Source organism: Pan troglodytes, chromosome 5, assembly GCF_028858775.2.
Source record: "Pan troglodytes isolate AG18354 chromosome 5, NHGRI_mPanTro3-v2.0_pri, whole genome shotgun sequence".
NCBI lineage: Eukaryota > Metazoa > Chordata > Mammalia > Primates > Hominidae > Pan > Pan troglodytes.
This window is the reverse complement of record NC_072403.2, coordinates 16,671,127-16,685,580: the sequence shown is the minus strand read 5'-3', so window position 1 is coordinate 16,685,580 and position 14,454 is coordinate 16,671,127. Positions and strand designations below refer to the sequence as shown.

At 46.2% G+C, this 14,454-nt stretch overlaps 1 protein-coding gene across 6 annotated transcripts; it reads right to left on the bottom strand.

The window, feature by feature from the left end:
• Positions 1 to 6,003: 6,003 nt before the first annotated feature.
• Positions 6,004 to 14,231, bottom strand: TMEM14C (transmembrane protein 14C). 6 transcript variants are annotated; one of them, XM_063812774.1, is made up of 7 exons: positions 13,897 to 14,041; positions 13,025 to 13,057; positions 12,504 to 12,567; positions 12,100 to 12,176; positions 11,128 to 11,229; positions 8,407 to 8,494; positions 6,004 to 6,518 (listed from the first exon to the last, which is right to left on the bottom strand). In XM_063812774.1, the coding sequence occupies exons 3-7, from the start codon at positions 12,521 to 12,523 to the stop codon at positions 6,467 to 6,469; spliced, it is 339 nt and encodes a 112-aa protein (XP_063668844.1). In that variant the 5' UTR covers positions 12,524 to 12,567; positions 13,025 to 13,057; positions 13,897 to 14,041; the 3' UTR covers positions 6,004 to 6,466. The 6 variants fall into 6 exon arrangements, with proteins under 6 accessions (XP_063668844.1, XP_003311154.1, XP_009448769.1 ...); XM_003311106.4 differs by lacking the exon at positions 13,025 to 13,057 and having other exon boundaries at positions 13,897 to 14,231; XM_009450494.3 differs by lacking the exon at positions 13,025 to 13,057 and having other exon boundaries at positions 12,504 to 12,581; positions 13,897 to 14,083.
• Positions 14,232 to 14,454: the final 223 nt, after the last annotated feature.

Here is a 14,454-nt window from a genome sequence, read left to right as displayed (position 1 = left end):
AAAGGCTAATTCTAACAAAAAAGGAAAAAAAAATAAAAAAACAAACAAGCAGAAAGGCTAATTCCAGATTTAGCTTGTAAAGTTACTGTGTCAGGAAAAATCTGAAAAGCAACGACAGACTTGTCCGACTAAATATCAGCATATGGTACAAAGCTACAGTAATTAATACAATTTGGCACTGGGACAGAAAATAAAGAAATCCCTGGAAGAGGCTAGAAAACCCAGAATCAATTCCAAATACAGAAATTCAGCACATGGTAAAAGTGGCATTCCAAAGCAATGAGGAATTAACATTTTTCAATAAATAATATTAAGGTAATGGCTATATTTTGGAGAAAATAATCAGATCCCTAATTTGCACCATCACACACAAAAATAAATTCTAAAGTAGCATTAAAAATAGAAGTGCTCTCACCACACAAGAAATGGTAATTTGGTAATATGACAGCTTAGCTTGATTGAATCTTTCTATAATACATACAGAGATTAAAACATCACATCACATTGTACCCCATAATATGGACAATTATTTGTTAATTAATAAATTTTAAAAATAGAAAGCTAAAAGATAAAACTATAAAAGCGTTGGAAGAAAATAAGATAATTTCAGGCCAGGTATGGTGGCTCACGCCTGTAATCCCATCGCTTTGGGAGGCCAAGGCGAGTGGACCACTTGAAGTCAAGAGTTCAAGACAAGCCTGGCCAACATGGTGAAACCCCCGTCTTTATTAAAAATACAAAATTAACCGAGCATGGTGGCATGCGCCTGTAATCCCAGCTACTTGGGAGGCTGAAGCAGGCGAATCCCTTGAACCCAGGACACAGAGGTTGCAGTGAGCTGAGATCATGCCACTGCACTCCAGCCTGGGCAATAGAGCAAGACTCCAACTCAGAAAAAAATGAATAAATAAACTATAAACTAAGTTCTTCCCACAGTTAGTTCAGCCCACACCAGAATGAACAAGGACAGCTTGGACAGTAGAAGCAAGAATGGCGTTGGTTAGGTCAGATCTCTTTCACTGTCTCAGTTATAATTTTGCAATGGTGGCCAGGCGGGGTGGCTCACACCTGTAATCCCAGCACTTTGGGAGGCCGAGGGGGCGGATCACAAGATCAGGAGATCGAGACCATCCTGGCTAACACGGTGAAACCCCATCTCTACTAAAAATGCAAAAAATTAGCCAGGCGTGGTGGCATGTGCCTGTAGTCCCAGCTACACAGGAGGCTGAGGCAGAAGAATTGCTTGAACCTGGGAGGTGGAGGTTGCAGTGAGACGAGATGGCGCCACTGCACTCCTGCCTGGGCATCAGAGCAAGACTCCGTCTCAAAAAAAAAAAAAAAAAAAAAAAAATTGCAATAGTGGTTTCAATCTGAAAGCCATAAAGAAAATAAAATAAATTTGATTTCATAAATGTTTACTTTCTGTACAATGGCAAAAAAACCACATAAACAAAATCAAGACACAAATAACAAGTGAGAGGAAAATATTTTCAATACATATGATAGGGAACACATTTTTATACTACATAGAAAGTCTCAGACTATCCAATGTTTTCAATTAAAAAATAAAAAAAACCAAAAACATGGACAAAAGGGATGAAAGACTGCTCACAGAAAAAATATAACTGGTCAATAAATGTATGAAAGATGTAATAATTCATAACTAAATCACTGAAACCATTAGATAACATTTTTTGGGTAGATTGGGGGTGGCATGACTATGGTCAGTGAGCCAATTCTAGTCCATTGCCTGTTTTTGTGCAGACAGCAAGCTAAGAACGGTTTTGCATTTTTAAATGGTTGAAGAAAATAAAAATAAGATTACTATTTTGTAATATGTAGAAATCATATGAAATCCAGATTTCAAGGCCCTTAAGTACAGTTTTATTGGAACAGTCACCCTTGCTTGTTTACTTATTGGCTATGGCTGCTTTCATTCTACAAAGGCAGAGATGAGCAGCTGGGACAGAGATGGCCTGCGAAGCCTAAAATATTCATATCTGGCCCTTTACAGAAAAAGTTTGCAGACTCCTAGCTTCATGTGTCAAAGATTTTTAAAAAGTCCAATTCTACAAAGTTAGCCACCACTGGAAGTAGGGTAAATTAGTGCATTTTCTTCTGAGGGCAATCACAATTAGAACTGCTGAGATGCTCTGACTCAGCGTTTAGGAATGTAACCTACAGATTCCTTTGCACATATTCACGGGGATTTCCAAAGATATTCCTTGGTAAACCATCTGTTTTTTTTTTGACACGGAGTCTCACTCTGTCTCCCAGGCTGGAGTGCAGTGCGATCTCGGCTCACTGCAACCTCCGCCTCCAGGGTTCAAGCGATTCTCCTGCCTCAGCCTCCCAAGAAGCTGGGACTACAGGGGCGTGCGACCACACCCGGCTAATTCTTTGTATTTTTAGTAGAGATGGGATTTCACCATATTAGCCAGGATGATCTTGATCTCTTAACCTTGTGATCTGCCCTCCTCCGCCTCCCAAAGTGCTGGGATTACAGGCATGAGACACTGTGCCCGGCCGGTTTTTGTTTGTTTGTTTTGAGATGGAGTCTTGCTCTGTCACCAGGCTGGAGTGCAGTAGCGCGATCTCCTCTCATTGCAACCTCCGCCTCCTGGGTTCAAGTGATTCTCCTGCCTCAGCCTCCTGAGTAGCTGGCACTACAGGTGCACGCCACCACACCCAGCTGATTTTTGTATTTTTAGTAGAGACGGGGTTTCACCATATTGGCCAGGATGGTCTCGAGCTCTTGACCTCGTGATCCACCCACCTCCGCCTCCCAAAGTGCTGGGATTACAGGCATGAGCCACCGCGCCCGGCTATCAGAGGTATTAAACAAGACATATTTCTATGAGTAGGAGAATGGTAAACTAAGTAGTAAACATCTATACAACTTAAAAGCCATTAAAAAGAATTAGATCTCTAAGGAAAGGGTTGAACCCAGTTGTAATACATAGTTTCATGCCTTTGAGGCACAGTATATATTGCTCCCTCTACCTGAGACATTTGCCCTGTCCTTGTCTGTGAATTCCTCATAGACAACTCACAAAAGGCGTGCACGTCAACTGACTCGTGAATCAACTGACAAGACTCAGTTTAACTATTGGTTCCTTTGTAAAGACTACCTTGACTCCCTAACAGAAATGCCCACTCCCCTCCTTGTGCCCCCACAGTAATATGGATCTACCTCCATTATACACTTATTTCTATACTGCCTTTGTTTAGATGTCCACCTCCTCCACTAGACTCCAGAAGGGCAAGCACCATGGCTTGTTCTTTGCACTGCTAGTGAGAGGTGAAGCCGGCTGCTCTCCGGGTCTGGTGGGGACTTGGAGAAGTTTTCTGTCTAGCTAAAGCATTGTAAACACCCAATCAGTGCTCTGTGCCTAGCTAAAGGTTTGTAAACACACCAATCAGCACTCTGTAAAAACGCACCAATCAGCACTCTGTGTCTAGCTAAAGGTTTGTAAACGCACAGATCAGCACTCTGTAAAAATGGACCAATCAGCACTCTGCAAAATGGACCAATCAGCAGCATGTGGGCACGGCCAAATTAGGGAATAAAACCTGGCAACCGGAGCCAACAGCAGCTTGGGTACTCTTCCCTGCCGTGGGTAGTTTGATCTTTGTAATCTTGCTGGTGCTCAGTTTTTGTGTCTGCTCTATGTTTATGAGCTGTAACACTCACCGTAGAAGTCTGTGGTTTTACTCCTGAAGTTAGCAAGACCACGCACCCATGGGGAGAAACAATTCCAGACGTGCTGCTTTTAAGAGTTGTAGCATTCCGTGCGAAGGTCTGGCTTCACTCCTGAAGTCAGCGAACCCACTGGGAGGAAAGAACAACTCTGGGCACACCACCTTTAAGAGCTGTAACACTGAAGGTTTGCGGCTTCACGCCTTAAGTCAGCGAGACTACAAAACCGCAAGGGAGTAATGAACAACTCTGGTCGCGCCACATTTAAAAGCTGTTAACACTCACTGCGAAGGTCTGCAGCGTCACTCTTGAAATCAGCGAGACCACGAACCTACCAGAAGGAAGAAACTCCGGACACATCTGAACATCCGAAGGAACAAACTCCGGACTCACAATCTTTTCGGAACTGTAACACTTCGAGGGTCTAAGGCTTCATTCTTGAAGTTGGCAACACCAAGAGTCTACTGGAAGGAACCAATTCCGGGCCCACTAGCACCCAGTACAACCCTTAACGATAGTAAATACTCAGGGATTTTGCAGAGAAGCAGCGACAAGGGGACTTGGCAAGAGCTATGAAGACTCCTTGCCTCTCATGTGTGGGCAGCCTTAGAATTTTCCAGGTTGATTGCTGGGGACCAAATGGTTACACAGTCTACTTGGCACCTAAACTAATCCCACCTTCAGGGAACCTTGTCATTCAGGAGCCAGGTCCTCCTCTAGGACTGAAGGTGGCAAAAATGTGTGCCCTTTGGCAACACTGCATGACACATGAAAGGGCCAACATGATTAAAACTCTTAGCTATGGAAGCCTCGGAGGATGGTAGGTTTGGATGGTCTATGGCCTTCTGATGCCTCTATCACTGCAACACAAGTGCCCTTAGTTGTCCAGTGTCCTATAAAAAAGGATGGAAAACTAGGACCACTTTAAAGGGGCTTATGCAAATACATAAAGTGCCTGAATTAAACTCTGAAGCAGTAACAGGGTAGAGAACATGGTATGTTTTCCTTTTTAAAGACGGAATGAAAACTAAAGCAAGGGCTACCAGATTGAGTTAATTCTTCGTGTTGAAACGGTACCAGTATCCAGTTAATGTGTCCAACAATGACACCAAACTAGGTGATTCAAGCTCTAGATGGGTCTTCTAGTTTCACATTTATGTGTGAACTAATTACAACAAAAAAATCACCTTTCAATTTTGCTACACAGTCCTAATTTTTTTTTTTTTTTTTTTTTTGAGATAGAGTCTCGTCGCCCAGGCTGGAGTGCAGTGGCGCGATCTTGGCTCACTGCAACTTCCGCCTCCCGGGTTGAAGTGATTCTCCTGCCTCAGCCTCTCTGGTAGCTGGGACTACAGGCGCCCGCCACCACACCTGGCTAATTTTTGTATTTTTAGTAGAGACGGGGTTTTAGCACATTGGCCATGCTGGTCTCGAACTCCTGACCTTGTGACCCGCCTGCCTTGGCTTCCCAAAGTGTGGGGATTACAGGTGTGAGCCACCGTGCCCAGCCCACAGTCCTAACTTTAGAAATCCTCAGTGGCTGCCGGGCATGGTGGCTCACACCTGTAATCCCAGCACTTTGGGAGGCCAAGGCAGGCGGATCACCTGAGGTCGGGAGTTTGAGATCAGGTTGACCAATATGGAAAACGCCGTCTCTACTAAAAATACAAAATTAGCCGGGCATGGTGGCACATGCCTGTAATTCCAGGTACTTGGGAGGCTGAGGCAGGAGAATGGCTTGAACCCGGGAGGCAGAGGTTGCCTGGGCAACAAGAGCGAAACTCCGTCTCAAAAAAGAAGAAAACCTCAGTGGCCAGGTACACTAGGTCATGCTTATTACTCCAGTACATTTTGGGAGGCCAAAGCGAGAGGATCACTTGAGACCAGGAGTTTGAGACCAGCCTGGGCAACATAGCAAGACCGCATCTCCAAAAAAAAAAATTACATTAGCTGGGTGTGGTGGTATGCACCAGTAGTACCAGCTATTCAGGAGGCTGAGGTGGCATGACTGAACCCAAGAGTTTGAGGCTACAGTGACATATGATTGCACCACTGGCCTCCAGCCTAGGCAACAGAGAAAGACCTTGTCTCTTGAAAAACAAACAAAAAAAAATCCTCAGAGGTCATTTTTGAAACAAGCTTCAATGCAATGTACAATCAAATAACTTTCCTTGGTCCTTAAGTTATTCAAAATAGGTAATTTCTAAATATTAACAAAATACTTTCATGTTTCTATATCTTGCTGCTAGCAATATCTCATTCTATGAACTAGACAGCTCTGGCAATGAAGACCCCATAGGAAATATTATTCATAGTAAACTTTATTTTCATTGATATTTCACTTAACATAATTTCAAAGTCAGTCTGTGGTCTAAGATGAGCAAAAGAACAGATATTCTAAATCTCCTAAAAGACTTTTTTTCACACCGTTCCTCAGAGCAGGGAATGGGGTTTCAGAGCCCTGAAAGCTGACACCTAACATTTTACCCTTGAGATTTACCTACAGATACAGAAAGAAAAGACAACATCAATATACAAGAATTGAGCTCTATGAGGGTCTTATTAAGCTCTTGTGTTACATACTCGCCACCTCTGTAGGGTTGTAATCATGACTGATTTTCCACCTCTCTGCCAAGTTTGGTGTCTTTTTTTTTAGGTAAAATGTCAGATGCAAAAATGCTGCACTTATTTCTCTTAATACATTGAAAATAGTGGAAGATGCAGATTTTTAATTCTTCATCAGTCTAAGCTGGAACATGACTTCTGCTAATGGGGTCTGTTGAACATACTAACTCCAACTTTGGCGACCATCAGCAAACTGTTTAAAAGAAACAAGATAGAAAATGTCAGGTAAAGGACAGAACAGGCAACTATGTTTTTAAGGAACTAAACTGCTGGTTCCTCACAACTGCGTGGGGGAGGAGGTACTAAGGCAAGAGTGGTCAGGGGTAAATTTCCATCCCTGGAGGAACCAGAGAAAAAGCAAGCCAAGGGACAGTCTTAAATTAGCACACGAGCTGGATCCTAACCCAACGGCCAATAATTTGAAGAGATGAAGAAATGGAGGCAAGAGAGAGCAAGGCCTCCCCACCATCACAGATCGGATTAATGGTAGACTCCAGCCTCTCACTTTACTGCTCTAGACCTTGCTCCACACTGACTTCCTTGCTTCAGGTATAAAACATTATACTGGTAGCATCACAACTATGATCAGAGTATGTAATCTTTCTCCAAAACAGATTTTTAAAAATTCCCCTACCTTCAGGATGTCTTTATGATACTTAACTAAATTTTTTGTTTTTGAGAAGGTTTTTTATTTTTATTTTTTGAGATGGAGTCTCACTCACCTCTGTTGCCCAGGCTGGAGTTCAGCAGCACAATTTCGGCTCACTGCAACCCCCGCCTCCCAGGTTCAAGAGATTTTCCTGACTCAGTGTCCCAAGTAGCTGCGATTACAGGTGTGCACCACCATGCCCGGCTAATTTTTGTATTTTTCATAGAGATGGGGTTTCACCATGTTGGGCAGACTGGTCTTGAACTCCTGACCTCAAGTGATCCACCCGCTCTGGCCTCCCAAAGTGCTGGGATTGTAGGCATGAGCCACCACACCTGGCCTACAACTAAAGTTTTGTTTGTTTGTTTGTTTGTTTGTTTTTTGAGATGGAGTCTTGCTTTGTCCCCCAGGCTGGAGTGCAGTGGCATGATCTCAGCCCACTGTAATCTCCGCTTCCCAGGTTGAAGCAATTCTCCCTGCCTCAGCCTTCCGAGTAGCTGGGATTACAAGTGCCCACTACCACAACCAGCTAATTTTTGTATTTTTCATAGAGACGGGGTTTCGCCATGTTGGCCAGGATGGTCTTGAACCCCTGACAGCAGGTGATCCGCCTGCCTCTGCCTCCCAAATTGCTGGGATTACAGGTGTGAACCACCGTGCCCAGCCACAACTAAATTTTTTAAAAACCACAATTTGGTTTAGGTTTTATAATCAAAATTAGAAAACAGGGCCAGCCGCAGTGGGTCACGCCTGTAATCCCAGCACTTTGGGAGGCCGAAGTGGGCAGATCACAAGATCAGGAGTTCCAGACCAGCCTGGCCAATGTGGTGAAACACCGTCTCTACCAAAACAACAAAAATAGCTGGGCGTGGTGGCGCACGCCTGTAATCCCAGCTACTCTGGAGGCTGAGGCATGAGAATCGCTTGAACCCGGGAGGCAGATGGTGATTGCAGTGAGCGGAGATCACGCCATTGCACTCCATCCTGGGTGACAGAGTGATACTCCGTCTCAACAACAACAACAAAAATAGAAAACAGGATTCAATCAAAATTCCCTTTTGGCAAAATTTTCTGTAAAAGACATCTACACATCTAAGAAATATGGGGCCCCCAAATCTTCCATGCAAGTCACACAAAAGGCTGCAGTCATAGCTTTGCACTAAAACTTCTGCCACCATATAGGGAGGAGCTTGGATGGACTGGAAAGCAAATATGAGAACAAACCCATTTCCACGGTGAATGGATATACTCATGCCATTTTGACATTAAACTAGCTATTGTTTTTGAAACATTTCCTATTAGTGTATATATCAAATGTCAGTTGATACATAGCATCAGATATCCTGAAACAAGTAAGGTTTTGAATGCATAAAGTATCCTGGGGAATAAACTGAACTCTACATGGTAAAGAAGAGTAATAGAATGAAAGTACCTGGCACCTGCAATTAAACCTGCAGGCATGAATTTTCCAGAGTGGTAGAACCTCATTCCCATAATGCCAGCCAAGGTACCAGATGTAGCTGATGAAAAACATATAAAGAAGTGTTAAAACTCATTACATCTTCTACGCAGGGGAATCAGAAGTGGGCCAAGCCCCCCCCATCTCTCAAGGCTCACGCCTCATCCTATGCTTATTCCTCTTTCCCCAAGTCGGGGAGATTACTGACTGCCCACATCCTATGGGTCCTAGTACCAATATTGGCCAAATAGGGCCCTTCACAGCCTGGGTCCTGCCTGCCCTTCCAGCTTCATCTCTTACCACTTGTCTTCTGCAAAACCCACACTTTAGCCATCAATGTGTTAGTTTTCTCCAAAATGCTACTGTTTCTCACGCCCTGCAGACGCTACTTCCTCTACCCTGCACACAATTCCCACTCGGTATCTGTCGAAGCACCTACTACATGTCAAGTGCTGTGCTAGGAGCTGGAGAATACAAAGGTAATTGTAACTGTCTTTGCCCTTTTACAATGCTTCAGGTCTGATGGGACAGACTTTAAAGACTCACACGAATAAAAAGGCTTAGACAAAAAAGTGAAGATTGGCTGAGATCTGAAATTACGCACGAATTAATGAGCTGAAGGATGGGAAGGCCCATTCCAGGCAGAGGGGACAGTATATGCAGAGGCCCTGTGGTGACAGGGAGCATGGCACATTCACCCTAAAAGGGCAGCATGGCACAGAAGTCAAGATGCAGTTTGTGAGTAAGAGGTGCCAGACCACATGGAGCCTTGAAGGCCATACTGGGGTTTGGGTTTTCATCGTAAGAACAATGAGAAGCTATTAAAGGATGCTAAGCAGAAGGACACATGAACAGAGTCACATTTTTTTTTTTTAATTTTTGAGACAGAGTCTTGATCTGTCGCCCAGGCTAGAGTGCAGTGGCGTGATCTTGGCTCACTGCAACCTCCACCTCCTGGGATCAAGCAATTCTCAAGTCTCAGCCTCCTGAGTAGCTCGGACTACAGGCGTCTGCCACCACGCCTGGCTAATTTTTTTTTTTTAATTAGATACCGGGTTTCACCACTTTGCCTACGGTGGTCTCGAACTCCTGAGCTCAGGCAATCCACCCTCCTTGGCCTCCCAAACCTGAGGTCAGGAGTTACAGACCAGCCTGGACAACATGGCGAAACTCCTGTCTCTACTAAAAATAGAAAAATTAGCCGGGCATGTTGGTGGACGCCTGAATCCCAGCTACCTAGAAGGCTGAGACAGGAGAATTGCTTGAATCTGGGAGGTGGAGGTTGCAGTGAGCCAAGGTTGTGCCACTACACTCTGGCCTGGGCAATATGTGAGACTCCGTCTCAAAAAAAGGGAAGTTTATGAAGGGGAAGGAGACAAGCACATCTGAATATCAATGCGGGGATCCACCTAAAAGGAGGAATACAAATACAAGACAGGATCCTGGCCAGTGTAAAGGTCTGGAGAAGATCAGGGAGAAGACACCCAAAGCCCAGAGGAAGACACTGGTGTTGGAGAGGAGGGAAACAGGACGAGGGGAGGCTTGGAGATTAAAGGCTCCAGGAGTCCCCACCTGATGGCTGCTGTTTTTTCCCTACAATAGGCGTGAGGTCATTTGCTGAGTGGAGTAGGATCAGAGAAAGGGAAAATGCAGGCTGAAGTCATTCTGGAGCATGAGGGAGGGAGCTGTTAGGCGGAGCTGGGACCTGGACACACCTCCTTCCCCAGCACACCCCATTAGCCATCACGGACCTCCCTTCCCAACCCCAGCTGATGTGTACAGATCACACGGCTTCTCCCTCCCACATGGCACTCATTCTCACACGGGGTTTGTAGAGACCGCAAGGAACCCACACTCCTAGCAGTGTCTGACACATGGGTGGAGCCCCACAGAAATGTACTGAAAGCCACTCTGATAAGGAGGACTCTTCGGTCCCCCACACCACTCACTGTCCGTGCTGCTTACAGGGTACCTTTCCAGTCCTGCTTCTATGCCTATGTTTTTTGTTTTTTGACATGGAGTCTTGCTCTATTGCCCAGGCTGGAGTGCAGTGGTGTGATCTCAGCTTAACTGCAATCTCTGCCTCCCAGGTTCAAGTGATTCTCCTGCCTCAGCCTCCCAAGTAGCTGGGACTACAGGTACCCGCCACCACCCCCAGCTAATTTTTGTATTTTTAGTAGAGATGGGGTTTCACCATGTTGGTCAGGCTGGTCTCGAACTTCTCACCTTGTAATCCACTTGCCTCGGCCTCCCAAAGTGCTGGGATTACAGGTGTGAGCCACTGCAGTCACATTTAGCTAACTGCTAAAGAGGTGATTTTCAAATGGGGAAATCACAATTCAGATGCAAACCTAACCCAGACGTGTGATAGTTTAGTGATGCTGAAGCCAAAGGTCTTCAGTGGGCAACCTCAACGGTTGATACATTTGCCTGATAGAATTTTAATGCTACTGGGTAAATATAGTCACGAGCTATGAAAATCCTTCCATGTTCTGTATGTAAAAGATAAACAGAAACCAGCATAATTCCTGCCTCTGCACCCTCATTTTAAAACTTTCTGAGGACTTGGTAGAAGCAGTGAAATTGTCGTAAGTGAAGTGTGAAGAACCCACCCCATCCCACCAAACCAGGGTCTTTTGGAAAAGAGTATTCTGGATACATAGCTGCCCTAAGGAGACGCCAAAGCAGACATACCTAGGAAAACCCAAACGTTCCTTGGATCCTGAGACAGCTGGTAAGCACCCAGGCCGGCTAGACTGCCAAAGAGCAGCCCTGCAGCCAGGGACGGCACGCTGCCTAGAGGGAAGCAAACACAGCTTGCATTGTAATGTCAGGCACTTATTTCACTAACGGAATCCCCCAGACCCCCTGCCCTACAAAGGAGGACAGCACAGAGAACTCTCAACACAGCTCATAGCCAAGGTGGACTCAAGCAGGAAGACGTTACAGAGAGTGTGCTATCTTCTCAGAGAAGTCAGGGTCTTCCCACCCCATTTTTCTCTCCTCTAATAGGCAGGGCACTTCCATCTAAGGAAAGGAAAGAAGGCCATCTTCCCTCCTTAGATGGAACTGTGGCTAGGCCTTCTTTCTAATCAGGCCTGATCAACCATGAAGGACTGGAATTGTGTACAGGCAGGACCTCCAGCAAATCACAAAAGGAGAAGGAGATAAGGCCAGTCAATTAAAAAAATACAAAGACCTGGAGAAGAAGAATTCTGGTGCAGGGGTTGGGGTGGGAATGCAGGCAAGGACTAGGGGGCAAACACAAGCACAGCTACTGACACACCCCTGCCTGGCCTAATGAGGAGAGTTCAAAATACCAGTCTGTGTAGGCCAGAGGTTTCCTCCTACTTGAGCCCAGAGATGGCACTTGGGGGTCATGGCTGATGAATGGCAGTCAATGATAATAACAAACTACAACCGCCCCTGCCTATCTGTAGATAAAGAGGCAAAAACAAGTAATTCCAAAAGAGGCCTGGCTCAGCTTCACCAGATAACCAAAAGGCAAGGGCAGGAGCTGCAAGACTGACAAGGAAGCCTGCACTCCAGCTTGGGGACCCACAGCAAACCTGACTCAAACGAGATTGCTTCTCAGGGACACGGGCATTCACATTTCACTGGGACAACGTGAAGATGTTAAGAGGCTAAGTAACAACAAAACCCTACCTGCTTTTACATAGCCAATGATCCCACCAGAAGCAACCAGTGCTGCGTAGCCAAAGCCAAACCAATGCAAAGGCACTCTGAAAACACAAGAGTGAGAAGTCAGTGCTAACCTGGCTTTGAAAACAAACCATACTGTCATAGGATGGGACTAAAAGGTAATCATTCCCCACAGGTCCTATCACTGAAAATAAGGACCACAGAGGTTGGATGACTTTCTGAGAGTCACACAACTCAGCAAAGCCAGAGCTGGGACTCAAACCCAAGTTTCTGGCCCACAGGTCCAGTGATCCTCCCATCTCCCACGCTATCCCAGGCAGTCTACTCTTAGGGTTCTTTTCAGCTGAGGAAAGGAACTCTGGTTTCCAGAAGCTCCTGGCTACTCCATACCCATTTACTGCACTCACACTGAGCCAGTGTCCTGCATTTTTCTCTTCTCTGTCCAGACAGGAGACTACCCCAGGCCTGCACCTGCAGAAAACAAGCTGGATCAGAGGTGGTTAAAAGCACAGCTCTCCAGCAGTCAGAAAGAAGTGTGTCCAACCTGCAAGCTACGCAACCTAAGTCTCAGTATTCTTCACTGTACCATGAGGATAACACTGGTACCGATTTCCTGGGGGTGTTGTGAGCATTCAGTGGATGTCACATGTAAAGGTGCTTAGCACCTAGTAAACCCTGAACAGATGCCGACCATTGTCATAAAAACCTCAGTTCTAATCACATAGGCCCACGGGAAACTCAGCAAGATCCACTGACCAGCTCTAAAATCAGGGAATGTGTTAGTCATTTCATCAGCTACCCATGTTATCACTAAATTCAAAAGCAAATACTCCCGTGCCCTTAATCCAACTACTTTAATGTCTCTTTTGAGGGGAAGTAGGGGTGTTGCTTTTCATCCCTGCTGCAACAGCCAATTTCAATACTCAACTTTTTTAGAAACTTCTGCATCCAACTCACAGTTCTTGTTAGGAGGGCAGAAGGGGAGGATAAAATATACGGAAACAGTGGTCATATTCACATGTGACACTGCACCCTTGGAAAAACAGCTTCTATTTTCTTACAGAAAGTATCCTGTATCCAGTGAGCCTAACAAGATGAAAGCAATGCATACCCCGTTTATTCTGTTTAAAGAATTAGGCCAAGCGCAGTGGCTGACGCCTGTCATCCCAGTACTTTAGGAGGCCGAGGCAGGCGGATCACCTGGGGTTAGGAGTTCAAGACCAGCCTGGCCAACATAGTGAAACCCATTGTCTACTAAAAAATATAAAAAAATTAATCGCGCATGGTGATATGCGCCTGTAAATCCCAGCTACTTGGGAGGCTGAAGTGGGAGGATGGCTTGAGCCCAGGAGGCAGAGGCTGCAATGAGACATATTCAGGCAACTGCACTCAAGCATGGGCGACAGAGCAAGTCCCTCCCTCAAGGACAAAAAAAAAAAAAGAATTAAGTTTCCATAAAACAGGGATGGGCAGTGGGCTTGGGATCTTGCCCACAGTTCTTAACTCGAGGCGGCACCGAGTAAGGGAGGCTTTTAAAGAGATGGAGCAAGAAAATCACCAAGAAACGAGGCAACACTATGCTACATGGGTAAGCCTTTGCCTCAGGAGCTCAGGGGCTCCGCGCATCCACAACTTCTTTTAAGAAAAGCAGAAAATACCCAACGAGAAAAGCACCGACCACACGGCCTGAAGGCCCGCTGAATCGGGGGGACCAAAAGCAGACGGCCGTGAAACTCCTAAATAATCCCTAAAAGTTAAAAGTGGCAGAAAATAAGAAGAATAATCCCCAGATACTCGCACCGGTCTCACGAAGGCCCCGGCTGTCTACAAGGGCGCGCAAGCCGCAGGAATGACAGCGAGGTGTCGCCGGAAATGCAGCGGCGGGCGCTCTCCGTCCCGGTGGCGGGGCGAGGAGAGGGGCGCGGCTCTGTGGTGCCTGCGCAGTGTACCGGGAGAGGGGCGGTCAGAGAATGGGGACGGTGCGGGCGGGGCTTGAGCCGCCGAGTAGCAGCACGCGCCCTGCATTCAGCGGGTGGAGAGTGGGGCGGGGCATCGCGGCGAGCTCCCGAGTCCAGGGAATGGGGCGGGGAATCTCTGTGCTTCCCCTGTCCGCAGCGCCTGCAGGGCCGACCAGTATCAGTCCCAGGTCCAATCCTGAGTGGCCAAAAGCAGGAGACCCGGAGTTGGACCTGGGACTTGCACAAGCCGGACCACGTGAGCTCGGCCACGCCAGAGGTGAGGCCACCGCTGCGGGACCAGGGAATCTGAGGCTGGATTTTGAAGGACCCCATTAATAGAGGAACAAGTTACAGGGTATAAACCAGATGCAGGCCATCAGGGAGGAGTGTCACTCAAGCC